The sequence below is a fragment of the Gadus chalcogrammus genome, chromosome 12 (genome assembly GCF_026213295.1).
Source record: "Gadus chalcogrammus isolate NIFS_2021 chromosome 12, NIFS_Gcha_1.0, whole genome shotgun sequence".
Taxonomy (NCBI): Eukaryota; Metazoa; Chordata; class Actinopteri; order Gadiformes; family Gadidae; genus Gadus; species Gadus chalcogrammus.
Genome location: NC_079423.1, coordinates 31008163 through 31031380, shown reverse-complemented (window position 1 = coordinate 31031380; position 23218 = coordinate 31008163). Strand labels below are relative to the sequence as shown.

The 23218-nt window shown below is 52.6% G+C and overlaps 1 protein-coding gene across 2 annotated transcripts; it reads right to left on the bottom strand.

The window, feature by feature from the left end:
* Nucleotides 1–493: 493 nt before the first annotated feature.
* Nucleotides 494–23159, bottom strand: zgc:92140 (uncharacterized protein LOC447854 homolog). Of its 2 annotated transcripts, none has more exons than XM_056604759.1 (6): nucleotides 23027–23159; nucleotides 11114–11255; nucleotides 4679–4764; nucleotides 2510–2571; nucleotides 1873–1933; nucleotides 494–996 (listed from the first exon to the last, which is right to left on the bottom strand). In XM_056604759.1, the coding sequence occupies exons 2-6, from the start codon at nucleotides 11211–11213 to the stop codon at nucleotides 955–957; spliced, it is 351 nt and encodes a 116-aa protein (XP_056460734.1). In that variant the 5' UTR covers nucleotides 11214–11255; nucleotides 23027–23159; the 3' UTR covers nucleotides 494–954. The 2 variants fall into 2 exon arrangements, with proteins under 2 accessions (XP_056460734.1, XP_056460735.1); XM_056604760.1 differs by lacking the exon at nucleotides 23027–23159 and adding an exon at nucleotides 22859–23020.
* Nucleotides 23160–23218: the final 59 nt, after the last annotated feature.

Genomic DNA, 23218 nt, shown 5'->3' with positions numbered 1-23218 from the left:
CCCCCCCCCCCCCTGGTCCCCCCCATGTCCGTCAGTCTCTCTCCGGCCGGGCGGCTGACGGTCTGGTCCTTCCCACCTCATGTGTGTGTCTGTGTGTGTTTGGAGACACCAGCAGCTCGACTCGTCCCAGCAAGGTACCCCCCCCCCCCCGTTCCCCCGTCGCCCCCAGCCCCACGCCCCCCCCACGCCCATGTCTTCAAGCTCCTTCGTGTTGATTGGCTCCCCGGGGAGTGGTGGGCGGGAAGAAGGCTGAGTCCCTCCAATACGAGGAGCCAGAGGACGGGACGTCGATGGAGGGGTGAAGTGGGGGGGGGGAGGGGGGGGGGGGGCGTGCCCTCTGGCCGGACTGCAGCCAGCCCTTATGTCCGTTATGTCCGTCAGTCCGCCAGCGAAGCCTCGTCCGTCTCTCCCTCCACTCATCCGCCCAATCGCTGCTCGCCATCGGCCCGCCATCTGTCCGTCCGGGTGGGGGGGGGGGGGGGTCCCAGCAGATGGACAGACCAGAGGGGGGGAAGGGGGGGGGCGGGGCTAGTCCCTGGAGGGTAGTCCACTTTAAATCCAGTCGAGTTTTAAATACTCGCTCTCTCTTTCACACTCTCTCTCTGTCTCTCTCTCTCTCTCTCTCTCTCTCTCTCTCTCCCTCTCTATCTCTCTCTCTCTCCCCCGCTCACTCACTCTTTCGAGGCCATTCCACTCGTGGTCAAAATACTTTCTCCGTCACATGGCGGTCCGCGCACACACACATTCACACGTCCCCTCGTACACAACGCCTCGCTGCTCAACACTGCTTCCGCTGTCTGGCCCGCTCTTCCTCTCACAAACACACACGCGTGTGCCCAGGCACACAATCACTCACTCTGTCCTTTACACAAAACACACACGCTCACACACACGCACACACACAGACACACACACATAGCGAGGTTCTCTACGATGAATCCGGGAGCCATTGTGCTATGTCCCATCTTCCTCCTCTGCCGAACAATAGTCTTCTCCCTGCGTGCGCACACACGCACACACACACGCACACACACACACAGGAAAACAGAGCAACGTTAACACAGTAGACTCATCGAGACAGAGTTGAGTGTACTCCACATCTGGATCTGGAGCAGACATGTCGAGATGTCTGCAGGGAGAGATATGTGAATCCACGATGCGATGGAACATGTGAAGGAAATGCACCCAGTCGGATTTAGGTCGCCGCAAACGGGGGTTCCAGCCTCGTCTCCTTCAATGACAAGAATAGACACTGCACATCTGGGTCCAACTCCACCAGACAATAGATAACATCACATCTGGATGGATCAAACAGAGCCAGCAGTGTGCTACCACATGGGTTCTCATGCAGTGAGATCAACCACTTCTTGTGGTTCGTTTGGTTTTCTAACATTTTGTTCTAATTTTAGTCTGTTTACTTGATGAATTTCGAACCAATGTGTTTCAATTGAAACACAAGAGTTTACACAGGATGCCTTAACCTCTTGTTACGCCTATTTTACGACCCTGGCCGGAGCTTAAAGAAGGACGTTGGGGAATAATGACTGACTGGGCCCCCACCCTCGTAGGGTACGGAGGCAACCCCTCTCCTTCCTGTCAGAGCCTGGAGTGTTTTGCATCTCCAGGTTGTGAGAGGCTTCATCACCAGGGCTGCTTCCCCTCTACGAGCCCCGGTCCACCCCCCCGTCGTCGTCCCCCCCCCCCCCCCCTGCACCGAGAGCCCCAGCGTGTAGACAACACTCTGGCGTTACCTCGGTGTGTTTTGCGGACTCATTCCAGATACACTACCCACATACAGCCCGACAACTTGGATGGAATAATATCGATGCTGAATATAGATGCTTGTTCACACAGACACGCACACGTCTTTACCTTCTCAATCTTCTCATCCAGCATTCGGAAAAACTCCTGCTGGCTTTCTGATGTGTGAATACTGGGAGAGGGAGACACACACAGAGAGAGATTAACATGGGGAGGAATTAAGAGAACGAGAGATGGTATGAAAGAGAAGGAGAGCAGAGAACTGCGAGAGAGAGAGAGAGAGAGCAAGAAGGCACCACATTCATCATGAGTATTTTCCATTACACTCTGCATGACACACACACACACACACACACACACACACACACACACACACACACACACACACACACACACACACACACACACCACACACACACACACACACACACACACACACACACACACACACACACACACAGCTTAGTAATAATAATTGATAGAGCATTAAGAGTCTTTAATCCAAAAGCGAAATACGCTGCGAGCCCAACTAATATCCATCGTGTGTCCGACACCACATCATGATTCATGCGAAAGACCAAAGTCAGCTCAACATTAGAGAACTATCAGATTTCGGGGCATTAAACCATCCATCTGTTATCGGCACTGGTGTCCTCAGACTCTTTAGAAGACACGACCCAGGCTCTTGATTACGAGCGGATCTCTGCGTGGACCGGTTCTCCTGCTGCTGCTCTGATTGGCTACTTACTTGGTCTTGTTGGCGTTTGCCTCTTTGTGGAGTTTCCCCCGGTACTGCACCCCACTCCGCTCCTGAAGGGAACACACACACACACACACACACACACACACACAGGTTAGTCATTATAGAATAGAATAGAATTCTCGAAAATTTAAATGTCATCCAGACGATGTGATTCACAAGAAAAAAATGTTAAATATAGATAAGAAAGGTAAAAAATATTATATTATATAATATATTATTCATTAACAAATGAATTATACAGATAAATAAGAATACAAGCTGAGGTAAACGATATTGCAGTTTTTATAGTGAAAATTGGTACATTATGATGACCAGTCCCACTCCAGGGCAAAGGAAATGTTTTGATTCGCTCAGCAGTCCTGGTAGTGAAGAGCAGGTGCACAGGTGCTAAAAAGGCGGCCCTACACTTTTCTCAGGGATAGCATATCGTACTGACAGCCTTTAGATTGTACATCTATCCATCTAGATGACAGGTTAGCATGCCTCTACCCTCCCTAACGCTCCATAACCAGGACATCCCGGCTGTGGCTGCTGCCTGGCACCCCAGACGCGACGCGACGCAGGGGAATGCGTATCTGGGTCACCCACCGAGCGTTATTTAAAATCACCAGCAAAGCGTTCGCTTACTGCCGAGCTCCCCACGGCGTCTCTCGTCCCTCCGGGTTCAGAGGCGAGACGAAGCTGGATCGAGGGAGACTCGCACACGTCCTGCACACGCTCCCTGTAGGCTGCTCTGAGCGAGATCCCCCGACCCACACCGGCGCCCCGGTGACAGGATCCGAGCGTACGGTCGTTCGGTCGGGATGACGGCGTCGGCTAAACGACCAGGCCGTCTTCACACCCGGCACTAACGTGCGTCTGGAGCGATCCGATCACAGGCGCACCACGAGGTCGCCAGTTCACACCTGGCGGCAGCAGCAGCTCAGGGGGTAAGAGCGGTAAGTGCCAGGTTGCCAGCTCGATCCCCGGCTCCTCCTAGCTGAGTGTCGAGGTGTCCTCGAGCGAGGCCACCTCAACCTGACTGCTGCTGACGAGCCGGCTGTTGCCTTGCGTGGTTGAGCCCGCCGTCGGGGTATGAATGTGTGCATGAATGGGGGAATGTCAGACAATATTGTAAAGCTCTTTTTTATTTATTTTTTTATTTTTTTATTTACCTGGCGTTAGGATGCTTCTCGAGTGAACTGTCATGAATGGATCTCACTTCCTCGCTCTATAGGCACTTAAACATGAACATCACGTCCGTTCGCAGAGACCAAATGCGTTTCCGTTTTTAAAATCGGTGGGAGTTTCTGATCCAGTTCCACGCGTGTGGTCTTCTGGAAACATTACAGACCAACTAGAGGTGTTTTACATTGGGAAAACAACGCTACGCGCTTTTTCCCAATGTTCAGACGCTGCCGACAGCTTACGTAATCGTACAGATCTTTAGAGACTTTAATACGACAACGTCGGCGCGCGCATGAGTCAGTACTCCGAGAGGACGTCTGAGGGCCAGCGCGCCTTCGGTGTGTCCTCGACACATTCACACACACGGCTCAAATAAAGAGGCCGCACGCAGCCCAGACCACCTCTGAACGCGATCCGATCTAAGTGCGTCTGGGGGGCAATCACAGCTGCACTCAGAGCTGTCCAACGGGGACGGGATCACCGAGAGAACGCTTACGCTCGGTGTGATCAGGGCCAAAGAGAAGACAACTAACCCTCTTACTACAGAAAATCAGCCTGCCAAGAAAAACACTTTGTGTGTCTGAGGTTATGATATACATATAGACGCACTCGGAGCATTAACCAAAACTCTGCAGAGAGACAACGGGTCCCCATGGGTCCTGGAGTGTAATGTGAGAGGAGTGACCATCGTGGAGAGTGAACGCTTGGGTGTGGCAGGAGAAGAGGCAGGACAAGGAAAGCAATCGGCACAATAAAGAGGTCAGGAGATAGGCATTGCCTTGGTTACAGACTACAGTCGCTACAGTAGCAATGCGAATGCAAACTAACTCAACACCTTTCAATTTTAGAGAGGCAGAGAGCCATCTCTAGGGGCAGGGAGAATATATACAAAAGGCATTTGTGATTGAAAATTGATGGTTGTTTGTGTGTGTTTGTTTCCAGTCACGACGCCACCCTGCTGGGCGGTGTCCTCTCTCTCTCTCTCACCGTGTTCTCCTGATTGCGGGCGTTCAATCGCTCCTCCTCCCCTCTCATGTACTTCACCTCCTCCACCCCCTTCATCTTGTACTCATCTGCGGAGAGAGAGAGAGACAGACTGAGAGGTCAGACAGGGCACATCTCCAGCCACTTATCAAGCCGCTCCGCTCGGAGACGGTGCCCGGGTCCGTGGCGATCATTAAGAATCACCGCGCCATTGATCCGATTTAACAACATCATGTTAAGCTGCACCGTTCAGCGGCTGAACGGTGCAGCTTAACATGACGTTGTTAAATCGGATCAATGGCGCGGTGATTCTTTATGATCGACGATTGAAACGATGAGCCCATCGATCAGGGCCAGCGCCCGTCGGTGGTGGGTTGATGGTGGGTGAGGGTGTGATGCAGGGCTCTGGGGCAGCAGAGAGACCGTTGGAGACCGTTGGAGATAGGGGAAGGGGGGAGGGGGGAGGGGGGGAGGGCCGGGGCACACCAGGTACATATCGTAGATACATCTGGTGGAGCATGGCGACGTCAAAATATGTTGGGTTTCGTAGAAACAATTTTGTATATTTTTTTTTACAGTGTACACTCATTTCAGTAGCATTTTCTGGGCTCCTCTGAAATGGTTCGTCAGATATGTTCATCTAAGTACGTCAACATTATGGAAAGGATTCCAACTGAGAAATACAACTTTTTTTCTACAATTTGCTTGATCCCGTCGCTTATCGTGTCTGCAAAGTCTCTGGAATCTCTTTGTTGCAGGTCCCTTTTGTCATTACAATCTCAGACCTCCTTCACCCAAATATTTGAGATAACATTAAGCTATGGTTTCGGTATTCCCACAAAACAAAATCAACTTTCGCTCCCTCCTCCGGCCTCCTCTTCCTGAAACCGCAGAGCGAGAATCCTCCCCGAGATCGACTTGATTTGACACAATCACAAACCCAGCGGATACAACGAAAGGTAAAGATAAAGGCTGTGTGTCTCATTGGGATCCTTTCTGTAACGCTGTCAGACACTCCACAACAATAGGAGTCTGTGAGTGGCTGAAACAAGTGCTTTTAGAGGATGGAAATGACAGGTGGCATTGCACCCATAGGGTGAAACCCATCGAAGCGTTCTGGCTCAGTACTGGACCTTAGTTAGCATTGTCAGCATTAGTCACTGGGAGCCAGAGTGACTGGTCAATAGGGCCCATGTTGCAGAACCCAGAAGTCCTCCTTTAATGTTGCACTATGAAATAAACACATTGTCAATAATTATGGTGATGAAAACCTTTTCTCAGAGCTCCGTCACAGTCGTCTTCTCCCACTAAGAAGAAAGGACCGTTTGAACACAAGAACATTAATGCTACAATGAGAAAGCAAAAGAAAGAGCGATAGATATGAAATCGATTGCATGGGTAAAGAAGATGGAGACAGGCTGAGGGGTTAAAGGACCAATCAGCATGCTTCACCCCCAGAGGGCAGCGCTGAACAACTCCAGGTCAGTGGAGCAGAAAGGCCGCGTCATGTTTTGGCTCCAGCCGCGCAGTGAGCCAGCCGCTTTGCATCATGGCCCTCGTCCAACACCAACACAACACAGGGTGAACCCAAAGACCTGGGCAGGATTCCCAGACCCGGATGTTACACGTTTGCATTGCAGCTAAACACATTAAGACGAGCGCTGTGGCATCAGAACAGGTTAGTCTGCCCCCGAGGGGCCGTCTTTAAAACACAGCGCAGCCAATGGGGCGGGGGTATTTAAAGTATTAACATGAAAATACATGCCGGGGCTTTCTTGGCCTTTACTCTGCTAACAAGACAGTGAGCCAAGTTCACGAGGCTAATAAACAATGACATATTCGGCCTGGTGCATCAACACCGTCACCTCATCACCTAAACAAACACACACTCTGGCAACAGGCTCGATATCCCCACGTTGTGAATCGAGAGGCATTGGATCATCAACCACCGTGTTTAGTGATCCGGGGAGCCAGGGCAAGGCGTGCCCGGCTGCAGGGGAACAACGCAAGCACCCCCTCGGTGTCGCACATTACCGGTCGATGAAGCCTCCTTACCTGCTTGCAAATGCCAGCGCACACACAACAACAACAACAACAACATGGTCTCTCTCTCCCTCCCCCGTGTCGCCCTCTCATTCTCCCTCCCATGGTTCAGTGCACGTGCTGAAGAAAGCGTGCGTTTGTCTGAAAGGTGGGTCTGTTGCTATTATGTCTGGGCGACGTCGTAGGTAACAATAAAATGCATTCAGCGGCACCGTTCCCTCGTATCACATCGGGACGCGAGCAGAGTTCACAGGGCGTGAGCAACTGCCCCGAACACAGAGAACGAAACAGAGGGAGACAGAGAGCCAGACTGAACTGAAAGGGAAGGACAGAAGAGAGCTACAAAGGCTTCTTCTTTTTGCCGCTTGTCACAGAAACGTAAACAAGTCTGAACAAGGCAGTACATTTCTGTGTGTGTGTGTACACACACACACACACACACACACACACACACACCTACAGTGACGTTGCCCAGGCCGTCACACTAAGCCCTCCTGTGTAAACACACGGGGGGCACGATGAAGAGTCGCTTCCTCCTGGCGGCTGGGCCGTTAAAGAGCCACTCGAACCCGCTCTGCTCCCCGAGACGGCTGGGGGTGCGGGGGGGGGGGGGGGGGGCGATTAGAGGGAGCCAACGCAGAGTCTGGAGACGTGGAGCGCGCCCGGGCGCAGCGCTGCACACGTCACGCAGGAAGCTCACGTGTTCCTCTGAGGACTGCGTCACGTGTGGGCGGAGCCTTTGTGTGTGTGCACTGCGCATATGGCTGTTCCCATATGAAGGCGTGCGTGCGTGCGTGCGTGCGTGCGTGCGTGCGTGCGTGCGTGCGTGCGTGCGTGCGTGCGTGCGTGCGTGCGTGCGCCGTTCCTGTGCGCAGCTATTCTCAGACGGTGTGTTTTCGCTCGCCGGCAGCGAAGACCCCTCCGTCAGCGTGGAGCTGACAGCAGCCGCACGCCCCCCCCCCCCCTCACCGCCCGCAGATCACTGAGTGGGGGGGGGGGGGGGGGGCGGGGATGGGCTATTCTGAGGAGCAGTGATGTGGCCGGGATGCAGACGGCGTTTGCTCTTTTCTCTGATGAGGAACCCATGGTCGTACGATTGGTGTACGTGTACGTGTGTGTGTGTACGTGTGTGTCTGTGTGTCTGTGTTCAATTGGTGTGTGTGTGTGTACATGTGTGTGTGTGCGTGTACGATCGGTGTGTGTGTGTGCACGCATGCGCGCGTGCGCCCGTGTGCGAATCATCATATTTGGCATTCCGCACAAACTGTGCTTTACTCGTGCAATTCAGAGGCACCGCCATGTCCATGTTTGGGCATAAGGGGGGGGGGGGGGGGGAGTTGTTCTCCTCCATTCCCTCAGTGAAGACCTTAGTGCTGTCCCTCTAAACATCTTCCTTTAGAAAGAGATGAAGATTCTCTGCCCCCCACACACACACACACACACACACACACACACACACACACACACACACACACACACACACACACACACACACACACACACACACACACACACACACACACACACACACACACACACACACACACACACACACACACACACTCCTCCCCAGACAGGGGGCCTTGACATTTACACTACGTCACACACACACCAGTGGGGATACAGTGTTTAAACTCAGGAGGACTACGTGCACACACACATGCACACGCATGTGCACTTTGTGCAGGTGGCTGTGCGTGTGTCGCCTGCTCTACATCAAGCCCCCCCCTCGCAGCCACGTGGTGTTCAGAGATCAATAGACACTAGAGACTAACTCAGCGTAGAGAACGAGCTGCATACCGTCAGCTAGGAGAGGGAAAGACAGACAGACACGCACGCGCGCACACACACACACACACCTTATGCAAGGCAAGCTCACACACACACACACACACCTTATGCAAGGCAAGCTCACACACACCTTATGCAAGGCAAGCACACACACACACACACACACACACACACACACACACACACACACACACACACACACACACACACACACACACACACACACACACACACACACACACACACACACACACACACACACACACACACACACACACACTTCCGGTCAATCAATCATCACCCAGAACTCCAGCAATGTGAGAGAAAACAGAACGGGCAAAAGGAAGCTCAGTGTTGGGCCTGACAAAAAGCAAACCGAGACACACGGGGCGGAGAGTGACAGACGACAGGCGACCGCCGACCCCGACAGCTCAGAATATTGCCGTTCATCTCATCGTCAGAAAGAGCTTTTGCGGTGTGACTTGGGGAAACGACTCATTTGAAAACGGCTGATTTAGCATCCTATGTTTAGGTTCCCCTTTTCACCCTTTGTTCTGAACTTTAGACCTAGTGCGACTGTTCCCGTTTTGTTCTTTATTTCTCTACTAGTTCGGAGCGTGCTCGTTCTGACCGGGCCTCTGGTATGGCTACTCCAGCTCTCTGGAGAGCTGCTCATCAAGACAGCTTCACCTGACGGTTGACTGGTAACCGGAAGGTTGCTAATGCGATCCCCGGCTCCTCCTAGCTGTGAGTGTCGAGGTGTCCCTGAGCGAGACGCCCTCGCCCTGACTGCTCCCGACGAGCCGGCTGTCGTCCTGCCTGGTCGACTCAACCGTCGGTGTGAGAATGTGCACATGAACGGTTGTAAGAAGCTTTGGATAAAAAGCGTCTGCTAAATGTAAATGTAAATTGGCGAGAGAGAAAATCCCCCCAGCCTGCTGCAAGCGAGTTTTAGGAAACAGAGCTCGATAATTAAACTGTGGAATTGAGTTCCTCAAACACGTCATGCTCGAGTCATAACACACACTCTGCCTGGCAACAATAACAAGTTGTAGACGTTGTAGGGGGGGGCAGCCAACGCTCAAGTGTTTGTGTAAGGGAGCTGAGCCTTTTTCCGGTTATTGTGCGAGAGTGGGACTGTGGCCTGAGTCTGAGCGGCCTGAGTCTGCCTGGAGTGTGGCACCGCCACAACAACGAGTGGGCGCACACACACACACACACACACACACACACACACACACACACACACACACACACACACACACACACACACACACACACACACACACACACACACACACACACACACACACACACACGTAAGGGTCCACGGTTGTGTGTCCATCTACAGGCTCCACCCACTTGTGGCTGCGTACAACAACGCGTTCCTAGGGGGGGGGCCGACAGAGGAACAGGTTCCCCTGACAGGAAGTGGCCTGGGGGGGGGGGGGGGTGTAGGACGACGTTGGACATGCGCACACGCACACACACACACAGTGGAATATGTACTTCCTGTCTTCCGTCCGTACAAGACCCCCACAGGGGGGAGGAAGGGAGGAATGAAGGAAGGAATGAAGGGAGGGAGGACACAAGGTCACGACCTGATAAGAAGCCACAGAAAAAGAGAGCGAGAGCGGGCGAGAAAGCTGCGGAGCACGGGAAGAGGGAGGGGTAGAGGGCCGGAAGGGAGAAGGGAGGAGGAAAGAGTGCGAGAGAGAGAGAGAGCGAGAGAGCGAGAGTGTGCGAGAGAGAGAGAGAGAGAGAGAGAGAATGAGGCCCTGGGGCCATGAGGGGGGGAGAGAGGGAGGATGAACAGGGCCTAATAGTAACGGTAATCATAACAACAACAGCCCCAGCCAGCAGTAGTCTTGGAGCTCATCATGCCCCCCCCCCGGCCCCCCCCCCGCCCCCCCTCCTCTTATCTCAAGGAACCCCAACACCCGCCTTCGCCTGGGATGATGGGGGATGGAGAGACGAGTGAAAATTAAAAGAAAGATGGAGAAATTAGATGAAGGTTGAGAGAGACTCGGGTGTTTGGGGGGGGGGGGGCGACCAGCTGCCTGTGGGTCGTCATCGGGGTGCGTGTGCGTGTGCGCGCGCGTGTGTGTGTTTACACCAATGCCAATCCTTAATCCCCCGTTAATCCCCGATCAACCCATACCCCATACATCCCTCCCCCCCCCCCCCCCCCTCCCTCCATAGGTTCCCAGTCACAGCGCGGCGCCACAGAGCCGTCCGCTGGAGAGCTACCTCCGGGCTGCGCTGGATCCAGAGAGCCGTCTACACATCCTCCACCGTGCTTCGTTTTGGGTCGTACTGCGTGTCTTTGTCTAGCTCCCCTCGTTGAACCTTTGGGAGGGGGGGGGGGGGGGGGGGGGGGCATGGTTCCCTCTCTGCAGGAATTAACGGCAGTGCTGTGGCGCTGTCAGACCCCCAGCCTCGGCCATAGCCACGCAACGCTGGCAGTGTGTGTGTGTGTGTGTGTGTCTGTGTCTGTGTGTGTCTGTCTCTGTGTCTGTGTCTGTGTCGGCTCGCGTATATGTGTGCGTGAGTGAGTGAGTGAATGAGTGACTCGCGAGTGCACGACGGCGTGCGTGCGGTTACCTGTGAAGAGGTCTCCGTTGCTGTAGGCCTTGCCGCCGCCGCCGCGTCCGTCTTCGTCGCTGGGCACGGCCGACACCTGCTTGGCCGAGGTGCAGCCCATGGCCTCACTCTCTGGGGCCCCCCCTCAGCATCGCACTCGCACCTGCAACACACAGAGCCATGAGCACCTGCAACACACAGACACACACTCGGACATCATGACTGCATGGGGGGGGAGTGGCCGTCTATTAAAAAGCAGCATTTGGTTTGTATTCGTTTATTTCACTAGCTGGACAACGGCAAAGACGACCAATCTGGCAACGCCAGAGGCACCATCGCCCCCCCCCTAAGATCCAAAGCCCCCCCCAAAGAGCAGCTCCTTCCAGCTCTGTATGTGGACTCATTCGGTACTACATCCCCGCCTCCAAAATCCTTTCTCCAATCGCTCGACCACAACATTGAGGCGTCTCTTGTCCAGGGGGGGTTCTGTACAGCTGATCGAACGTCCACCGCAGGGTCTCAGAGGTCACGCTGCTCCGCGGTGAGAGACAGCGATCCAAACGGGACTGCAGCCCCCACAGGAGCGGCCTTCCTGCCCCCGATTAACCCGTCGCCCGCTACACCACCCGTGACTTGCCTCCTCAGCCAGCAGCTGTTCCTGATTACAGGACCCACGGGGGGGGGGGGGGGGTGGAGGCCCACGACACGCAGCCACCGTGCAAAGCAGCTGAATAACTGAGGTAATCCATTCCCCCCGTCACTCACTCGCACATCCCATGTAATGTCCCCCGTCAATCACACACACACACACTCGTGTTCCCCACTGGTGCACTGTCCCCGTCAGCCACACACAGACAGACAGACAGACTCTTATGATGGGGAGAGCCCCATCATAAGAGGCCCCATGCCGTCAGCCACCAGAGAGTGGGGATGACAGTGACACAATCTGTACGGCATCAGTGACAAAGATGCCCATCTCACGCTCTCTCTCTCTGTCTCACACACACACACACACACACACACACACACACACACACACACACACACACACACACACACACACACACACACACACACACACACACACACACACACACACACACACACACACACACACACACACAGTTGAGTGGCGATGGGAAGATGGTGGACGAAGGAAGGCGCCCGGTTGGTTGGCGAATTGAAAATCGGTTCAAAGTGAAGACAAGAAGAAGAGCAGAGAAAGACGGAGTGAGCGGAACAAGAGGAGCCCTGACAGTGGAGACGCCAGACAATACAGGAGGCGGGGGGGGGGGGGGCAGCACAGGGGGGATTGGGAGAGAGAGTGGGGGGGGGGGGGAGAGTGGAACAAAAGGGATAAAGACAGTGTAGAAAGAAGGAGGAGTAGACTGACAAACGCACGGTGCTTCAGATGTCCTTCCATCCCCCCCCCCCCCACCGTCCTCCTCCCCCCCCCCCCCCCCCCCCCCTCCACCAACTCCTCCTTCAGCTCCTCTGAGTGTTTGAAGTTGACGGTGTTTGCCGTGCCGAGGTCACCACACCCCCCGGTCCCCACACAAAGCACCAGGTGTACTGGATGGAGAGCGGCAGGGGTGTGTGTGTGTGTGTGTGTGTGTGTGTGTGTGTGTGTGTGTGTGTGTGTGTGTGTGTGTGTGTGTGTGTGTGTGTGTGTGTGTGTGTGTGTGTGTGTGTGTTTTATTACCCTATGGAAATGGCCTAATGAATGGCATGGTAATCGCCTCATTGAAAATGCTATCCCGTCTCACGTGGGATTTTCTGTGCATAATCGTACCTGTTTATCTTTCATTTGGTCGCCTGTCTTTGTGCACGTGCACACACACACACACACACACACACACACACACACACACACACACACATTAAATCAAGTGATGCCCCCACGGAAATCAACCTCTTATTGTTTGGACGCATCATAAAATGTTGATGTGACATCCAGATCCCCTTAATCCAGTTCTTTTGCATTTCACCCAGGCACTCAGTAGATGTGTCTTCTCTGGTGGGGGGAGAAGGTCTTAAGGAAATCTGTACCGACACACCTCACAATGGGGTCAATCTATCCCAGTGCATTAAGTGTGTGTGCGCGTACGAGTGGGAGTGGGGAATCCAATGCATGATTATCCTCTTCAGCTCCAAGGTCAGCCCTTGATAACATTAATCGCCACGGGCCGAGCTTGGCTCGCTCCACCCTCACTACACACAACACTTTCTCTGGAGGTTCCTGAGGATCAAGGAATGACAATACTGAAAGCAGACTCACACAAAGAGAGGGGGGTGTGTGTGTGTGTGTGTGTGTGTGTGTGTGTGTGTGTGTGTGTGTGTGTGTGTCAAGAGCACTAGCAGGGAGGAGGGGTAGGCATAGCTGGTTATTTACAGGGACCAACAACTCACTATAACAGAGAGCTAACTCAGTTTACGACCTCGAGTCCATTGGACACGGCGTGTGCGTCCGTACGAAGCTAGAACAAAACGGCTGGGAGTTAAACCTGTACAACCTGTGGAATGTCCCCTAAGAGAATCACTACAGAGAGGTGGAGCAATTCCAACCGAAGAGACAACCCCACACACACACACACACACACACACACACACACACACACACACACACACACACACACACACACACACACACACACACACACACACACACACACACACACACACACACACACACACACACACACCTTGTGCGACCTACATAGGACCACCACGGGCCTCAGGGAGGGAGGGAGGGAGGAAGGAGAGGGCACCAGGGGCTCAGCCGAGGTGAGCGGAGGAATCCTCGACGTGAGTCAAGGTGAGGAGCTGAGCGCTGGACTTCAGAGAGAGGCTCTGCGTGCGTGAGCGCGGCGGCGACGGCAGGGGCGTCACTCTGAGGGGATTTGATGCGAGTGCGAGTTGAAAGCAGAGAGCCGCACAAAATAGTGAGTGAGAGCACCGACTATAAATAGGCCAGCCGTACGACTATTGTTGCGCTGTGGGAAACTACTGCCGGGATGTGTGTGGCAGCGAGGGACATGCAGCGACTTGTCACCTCGTCACAGACGGACGAACACAGCACGTGATCCGTCAGAACACGCCTGACACGTTTGGGTCCAGGTGACTGTGGCGTGTGTTACGTGTTATTACGTGCCGCGATCGCAGGGATCAGGTGACGTCGGGCCGGACCGAACGCAGCCTGCTGCCACTTGAGGGATCACTGGAGAGAGAAGGCGTTGCGTGTGTGAGGCGCGTCACGCAGCTCACTTTCACAAACAGACCGAGCCGCCGCGGCGATCTGAGCGGCGCGAGCGCAGCTGTGAATGGGGACAGTGTCAGTGGCGTGCGCTGCTCTCTGACCGGGTCAGGGCACCGTGGGGGCGGGCGATGGAGCGCTGGGCTCTGGGGTCAACGGGGCCGGAGTGAGGGGGCCTCACAGTGTGGCTCTGTGCGGGCCCACTGCGAAGCCGTTGGCCTCCCAGAACAGATGTGGAAGTGTGTCAATGGGGCAAGACGACTCTGGAGGGTAAGCCAAGATCCTAACACCAACGGTCACCACCCCGCCCCCGCCGCTCCAAGACCCCCAGCGGTCCTCTCCCACGCATTCGCGTGCGCAGCGATCCTGATCTGCTGACACTATCTGGCCGTCTTGGTTTGACAGCAGTTACTCTGGACATATCGGATGATATGTCCAGAGTAACACACACACACACACACACACACACACACACACACACACACACACACACACACACACACACACACACACACACACACACACACACACACACACACACACACACACACACACACACACACACACACACACAGTGTTCATCGTCAGTATGTCCTCCTGAAGATTGATCATCAGAGTTTGGTCAATGACCAAAATATATGAATTTAAATGTGAAAGGTAACATCCATCAAGTCAAAGTACCAATCATTTGCTATGTTGCCTCAGTTATATGAATGCTGCCCTCAGTTACGGATCATTACACATTCATTCACTATTGATCAATCATTTATTTTTCCTCATCTGCTTGTCAAGACAACACGCTAACTAATTTGAGAAGGCGCATTCTGCGTATTTGTTTTGAACTTATTCTTATTTGCAGTTGCCCTAGTCAAAGTTTCACCGTTCTGCTGGTTAGCTCATAAGGAGTGGCTTTGTGTTGTGTGTTAGTTTTTTAGCAAAAATTCCTCTCACCTCAGTTTGTCAAAGGAGGATATCGGCAAGACTGTGTGGAAATACTTGACGATGGATGGATACACAACACACACACACACACACACACACACACACACAACACACACACACACACACACGGCATTTTTTCCCTTTTCATTTTTTTTCAAAAATAGGCCTTTGGCTAGCGGCCTTGTGAGCAATCACAGAGCCTGAAAAACTGGCTGGGGGGGGGGGAGAGAGACTCAGACAACAGCATGAGAGGAGGGGGGGGGGGGGGGGGGGGGAGAGAGAGAGACAGACAACAGCGAGGGAGGAAGACACAGCGTTGTTTAGAGAACGAAAACAGGTCGGTGGGAGGTAGGAACTGTAGACTGAGTTGTGAGAGACCATTACAAGTTTAGGGACGTTAATCGTCTGAAAAGTTTCCCCTTCACCCTCTGTGACGGCAGAGCAGTTCTTCAGAAGAGATGACCTGTTCTCCCCCCCTCGCCCTCCCCCCGTTCTCCCCCCTCGCCCTCCCCCCTGCGGAGCAAGGCCTCGTCCCAGGCCAGATGGGTGTGGCCCAGTGCTACCAGTACAAAGGCTGACTGATACTGAGAGCAGCCTCAGGCGTGGACACAGGGCGAGAGAGAGAGAGAGAGAGCGAGAGCGAGAGCGAGAGAGCGAGAGAGAGAGACCTTCCCATCACACCGTAGGACCACTCCGTGTTGGAACACACGTACCTGAGGTCCTGTGGTCGAGTTGGGGCGCGATGACGACCAATTCACAGAAATGTCCCCTGAGGCCTGACGTCAAATACAAGATGGCGGAGCAACAAGCAGACCCACCGAACCGGAGCTCTTCACTGTTTACATGCCTCCAACCCACAACGTGCTCCGAATCCTAACAAGTGACTAACCCTAACCCTATATTCCGAGGACCAACTGGCTCATGTTCCTACCAACCAGTTTATATTCCCACCCATCAAGAATTCCTACAAACTATCTTGCATTCCTAACAAGACAATGTGACACCAAAAAAAGAAAAGTAATGACATTATAAAACTGACTGCAGGGTAGCTCCCAGTAGTGTCCGTCCCAGATGTGTCGTCCCGGTTGTGTCCCTTCTGTCCCAGTAGGTTCCTTTCTGTCCCAGTAGTGTCTGTCCCAGTAGGTTCCTTTCTGTCCCAGTAGTGCCCGTCCCAGCAGGGTCCTTTCTGTCCCCGTAGTTCCCCTCCCAGAAGGTTCCTTTCTGTCGCAGTAGTTTCCCTCCCAGACGTGTCCGTCCTCCTGTCCCAGTCGTGCACGTCCCAGTACTGCCCCTCCCACTAGTTCCCAGTATTTGCCAGTGGTGCGGTGTGCTTCCCGTCCTGCAGGGGGCGCCGCCGCCTCCAGGGGCACTGGTCGCGTGTGACGGGCCGTGGTTCTGCTGCGGCTCCGCGGCCAAAGCTTAATAATATTTACTCTAGCCTGGCAGCGACGCCGAGCTCTGGTCCCGGGCTCAGCTCGCTCCGTCAGCCTGACGGGGCGAGCTGGCTGCCAGCGCCTCGACGCAGCGAGCGCTAGCTCAGGGGGGAGCGCTAGCTCAGGGGGGAGCGAACGGGTGCGGGCTCCAGCGCTAAACTCATTATGGGGTTTAGATGGGAATATATGGCGGGAGATACGTGTAGGGGAAGTGCAATGTAGGTGCGCAAATTTCATTCACACAGTATGATGAGTCTCGTGCATTCATCCTTGGATTGGCACACACACAAACACATCATTAGCCCCCACACACACACACACACACACACACACACACACACAGTCATGGAGAAGACTTCTTCATTCCAGTGAACAATGGGATCGCTTGACATCGTTTTTAAGGGTTGACAGTTCCCTCAAAGCATTCAGTCTCCTGTTTATCGAAACAGCGCCTTGTGTTAAGACCTGCCAGGCTCCCATACTCATTCTCATTCAATTAAAAAATAAATGTACACATGTACGCTTTTTCTCATTTCAAAAGGTTGTTCACTCACGCACGCATTTTATCAGACACTTTGATAGAGAGCACGGCTTTACAAAAGGAGGGAATTCAACAACAATTCAGTCTCACGACAGTACAGCATGTCATCTTCTGCCATGTTGACACACTTCATTTAAATCCAGGCTGAACAAGATATTTGCAAGGCTCCTAGGATTAAGCTGTATTCTTGATGTCTGCTGAAAGCAAAAAGTAATGTCAATTCAGGGCTACGATACTCTGCCGTTATTCACACACTTCCCCAGGAATTGACAGGAATAAACCAACATTCTTCTAGCATGTCGTTCGCAGACATTTCTAACACAAATTACACAATGACATTTCGACTTCATTAAGTCAGTTTGACAAGTCCATGCTGGCAGCAGAGATGTAATTATTAGTCTGTGACTTCCCGCTATGTGACGCGTTAGACAGAGTTCATCTGCACATAAAACAACATGCAGGGACAGGGTGTGCACGCTACACATGACATGACCGTGAAGTTACACACAGCAGTGCATTATTCACACACGACAGGGCATTATACACACAATAGTGCACGTTACACACGACACAACTGCACGTTACACATGATAGTGCAGTTTCACACGACAGTGCACGTTACACACCACAGCGCACGTTACACATGACAGTGCACGTTACAAATGACAGTGCATGTTTCACACGACAGTGCACGTTACACATGACAGTGCACGACTTTGACAGTGCATGTTTCACACGACAGTGCACGTTTCACACGACAGTGCATGTTTCACACGACAGTGCACGTTACACACGACAGTACACGTTTCACACGACAGTGCACGTTTCACACGACAGTGCACGTTTCACACGACAGTGCAGGGCTAGTTAAATTACTTAATTATTTTTTTGAAGCCTTCATTTACAGGTATGGGGTCTAGTTGGTTCGGTAGTTATAAAAGGCCAGCAATTAAAGAAAATGTGCTGCTATAGGTACAAAATAAATCAATCCGTTGTTGATACTGCACTTTAATCAGTTATAAAGGGCCATATGAAACGCAACGTGATAGAGGTACCCAAAAACTATGTTTGGTACTGCCATCTTTTTTTGTCATGGTTCATGTGTGCAATAAAAATGACATTTTGTCAGAAAAAAATCGTGGCAGAGAATCGTGATATCAATTCTAAGCTAAAAAGAAATCGTTGATTCAACTTTTTCCCTGACTCGTGCAGGCCTTCCCCCTGTTCAACACGCCTGCGTCATGTGACCTCTTTGACGGTTGAACGTGGTGGACAAACCAAACCTCCCCATTGGCTACGGGACAGGGGTCAGGTCGGTTTGAATGTCATCATCCGGAGCTCTCAACCTAAGCCACTGCATGATAGCAAAATGAAACAGCCTGACGATTATTCATTAGAAATGATTAGTGCTGAAATAAGTAGCCTAATATCAATCTATGTATAATTGGCAAGGATACTGCAGAATAATTAGCAAAGGCGCGCTTTGCGTGTGCGCGTGTTTGTGTGTGTGTGACATGATGGAGGTGGCACTGAAAATAATTTTTCATTTTAAATGATCGTTCCCCAATTCCACTCATGGCTGGCTTTTGAACGAGCTAGCCACAAATTAGCATGGCAATGCTGATTCAATATCATGCATTGTGACTGGTCTCTGCATTACCCTTTCAGATGGAAACAGCAGTGTACAGCACGACGACCACACTGCACTAAACAATCCCCAATCCAACAGCAGAAAGTAATGAAAACCTTTCAGTGAATCAACCCTGTAATGTTGGACCAAACAGTCGAGGCATATTGGTTTCTCTATGGCTTCTCAAAGTGCCATATGATGCAGTATGCCCTTTTGTTTTCGATATGAATCTCAAGCATCACACTGTGGAGAATATTTGCATTTATATATATTCTAGGGCACAAATTGGAATGGAATCGGTTTTCTGTTGAAATATATATTTATACATACATCATTTGATGATCAAATGATGATGGCGATGCCTTGTGGTCCCTTTCCAAAGAAACTCCCTGAAAGTACTAAAATCGACGAACAAAGCTAATATTGACTCAAAGCACTAGCTCTTCAGATACAGAGTGTACACAAGGAAGGTAGGTATAATGTTATCATCATCATCCTCATCATCCTCATCATCACCGCCACCACCACCACCACCACCACCACATGCAGCACATCAACGCCTTGAGGAGAGACGGCCCAATCAGCTCTTGGCTGCCCGCACTTCGGTTCTCTGAGCTCAATTTAGCAGTTAGGTGCTGCTATCCATCTCATCAACATACCAGGCACGCCGGCCTCACCGAGAGGAGGAACAGACCCGTTCAGCCTGATGGGAATAAACATCTCTGGGGGAGATTAAAGTAGAAGGGGGAGACAGACACACAGTACAGACACACACACACACACACACACACACACACACAGTACAGACAGTACAGACACAGAGATACATAGGAGACATTAAAACAGTAGAGACACAGAGAGAGACATAGGAGACATAAACACAGTACAGACACACACACACAGTACAGACAGTACAGACACACATAGCACAGTACAGACATTGAGAGGGAGACACAGAGAGAGAGGTAGACAAACACACACAGTACAGACACAGAGGGAGACAGAGAGAAAGACACACACAGTTCAGACACAGAGAGAGGAAGACAGAGAGAGGGAGACAGATACACATACAGTACAGACATTGAGAGAGAGGGAGCCAGAGAGAGAGACAGAGACAGAGACATAGAGACAGAGAGCGAGAGAGAGACCCATGCACAGAGGACAACAGACAGAGAGAGAAAAGTGGGAGACAGTGAGGGAGAGAGAAAGAAAGAAACTAAGAATCAGAGGAAGGCAGAGGAAGAAACAGAGAGACAGGGGAAGATGGAGACCGAGGGAAAGCAAGACACGGGGAGAGGGAAAGTCACCGTACTATAGAGTCATGAAAATGCACAGACAAGCCTTTTTTCTCGCTCCCTGTGACTGTTGCCGCCGTGCCCTTCAGACCCGCCCAAACTGGGCACGGGCTGAAGGGAGCACAGCAAACACACCGATACCAGGTCATGTGACGCAGCGGCATGTGTACACGCCCTTCACAGAATGTGCCGTCCCCTGTGTGGACTGGTACAGGAAGACAGACAAACACACCGGCCAACAGAACACACAGCGACCGCCCTGGGCCGGTCTGCAGCACTGCAGAACTGCCAAGTCAGAGAGACAAACGGGACCCACACAGGCCAGTGCATACAGCCCCGCAATGCAAATGTAGTGACACACACACACACACACACACACACACACACACACACACACACACACACACACACACACACACACACACACACACACACACACACACACACACACACACACACACACACACACACACACACACAGTAGCGATCATGTTGTGCTGGTCTTGTTCTTTCTGTACTGCAATAAAGAAAGCCTGGTCTGACACTCCACACCACTCCACGCGCAGTGCCACCGCCACATAGGGAGCATCCCCCACACACACACACACACACACACACAATCCCCACACTAAACATCACACACACACACACACACACACACACACACGGATATCCTGGTAACCATGGAAACCCCCCTCCTCACACCCACGAAGGGTGGAGTCACTTGTGTTGCATCGTGACCCGACGGGTCCGCGGCATCCGACAGAACGACCGTCTGTACGCCACAGCAGACAGACGGCCGTGTGTGCATGTTTAGGAGTCTGCAGCTGGGAGAGGGTGAGGGGAGAGGGGACAAGGTGAGAGGAGAGGAGGCGAGGAGAGGGGACACAAGCTGAGGAGGGAGGGGAAACAAGGTGAGGGGAGAGGGAGGAGGAGAAGACACAAGGAGAGAGGAGAGAGGCCACAAGGTGAGAGGAGAGAAGGTGAGGAAACAGGACACATGGGAAGGAGAGAGGACACAAGGAGAGGAGAGAGAGGACACAAGGTGAGGAGAGAGGACACAAGGTGAGAGGAGAGAGGACACAAGGAGAGGAGAGAGGAGAAACAAGGTGAGTGGAGAGGGGAGAGGATACAAGGAGAGAGGACACAAGATGAGAGGACACAAGGTGAGGAGAGAGGGGACACAAGGTGAGAGGACACAAGGTGAGGAGAGGGGACACAAGGTGAGGAGAGAGGACATAAGGTGAGAGGACACAAGGTGAGGAGAGAGGGGACACAAGGTGAGAGGACACAAGGTGAGGAGAGAGGACATAAGGTGAGAGGACACAAGGTGAGAGGCCGTGACGGACGGTCTGGTGGATGAGAGACAGGATGGGAGATTATAGGGCAGGCCTAATAATAGACCGACCACACACACACACACACACACACACACACACACACACACACACACACACACACACACACACACACACACACACACACACACACACACACACACACACACACACACACACACACACACACACACACACTTTTTTTTTGGCAGGGAGGACCACGTTTCATCTGCTAGCCGCCCGAACCAACGCCATGTGTGAGCGAAGAAATCACACACGCACAAACGCACATACATATCACATTAGGCTGGGATTGAAAGCAATGGGGAGAGTGGAGCAGTCGGGAGGGAGAGCGAGGGAGAGGGGCAGATGGAGGGAGATAGCTGGAGCCAGACGGCTGAGAATGGGAGGGGGCTGCCTGCGTGTTGCTCCAATCAGCGAATCGCAGGTAAAACCAGCCTATACATCTCTGGTTTAAGCCGCTGGTGACAGCAGCCCACTATTGACAATAATACAAAGCAAATAAACCCTACTCTCACACCAGTGTCATACAAGCATGACGACGACCCGGTACATTTCACAGGGGGAAGTCGACACTAGTATGACTGTCTGTCTGTCTGTCCCCTCCCAAACACTGGAAGAGTTGCATCCAGGAATGCACATGTTAATGCTCGGATCCTCCAGTAAATAACGCGACCAACATGTGTCCCATGTTGGCCAGAACGCTGCTCATGTAGCATCGAAGCTAAGGGATCCATGCGGTCTTCCCTACAGCGGGAATGTCCCTTTTTGCCAGTGAGAACAGAGAGCGAGTGGATCCAGGGCAGCGGAGGTCTGCCTGGAGCCCCAAGGGGCAGAGGAGCAGTTCGGTAGGAGTCTCCACAGCTGGGTCCAGCAGCGCTCTCCCGTACACACTGGGGGCATTGTCTGCCTCGGGGGGGACCAGGAGAGAGTCTTAGGGCAAAGGGAATACAAACTGACTACTACTACTAGGCGATTCAACACACATTGCTCTAGAAACACAAAAAGGTCAGCGGACTGCATGATCCCACACCAGTGATTCGTTATTTTCTTTCGAGTTGGTGATCGCCGAACCAGCGAAAAAACCACAACTGCCTACTGTAGGGGGGGGGGGGGTCGGGGAAGCAGGACAGCAGCCAGCATCGATATGGAAGAAAATAAAACGCAAGAGCACAACTGTCCAAAAAACGCGCCGTGTTCATTCAGATAACAATGTAATGACCCCAAGCAACACATAAACAACATCTGCCACTTCCTGATCTCCATCTGCTGTATTTGCTGGAATCAAGAACCCAGAATATGGACGATACGAACCCGGAGATCCAGGAAGGACCGCGCCGGGTAATCACGGCACTCGGGGAACAACAACAGAAGGGACAGCGAGGATCCGAGGTGGAATAGGAAGTACATGGGTCCTTCTCCGGGCTCAAATGATACAGTAGATGTACTGGAAAGGCACTAGTCTGCGCGTTTTCTACTCACTTTGATGAACCGGTTCCGTTCGGTCCACTTGAGAACTGGTGGTTTGGCGGGGACGGCGCAGCGCTGTGGAGTGGCTCAGAGCGAGTCTGCTACCGTACAACTAAACCCACGTTAACCGGGGCTTGCGTCATTTCTCCAGGAGAACCCTGTTTCACGCAGTAATGCAGCCATCTTGATGGGGAGTGCCTATAG

Coding starts and splice junctions, on each gene's coding strand:
- zgc:92140 (XM_056604759.1), bottom strand. CDS start 11,213: ATGGGCTGCACCTCGGCCAAGCAGGTGTCGGCCGTGCCCAGCGACGAA. Junction 2,572..4,678: donor CCCGCAATCAGGAGAACACG/GTGAGAGAGAGA, acceptor TGTTCCCTTCAG/GAGCGGAGTGGGGTGCAGTA. Junction 997..1,872: donor TGGATGAGAAGATTGAGAAG/GTAAAGACGTGT, acceptor GTGCGCACGCAG/GGAGAAGACTATTGTTCGGC.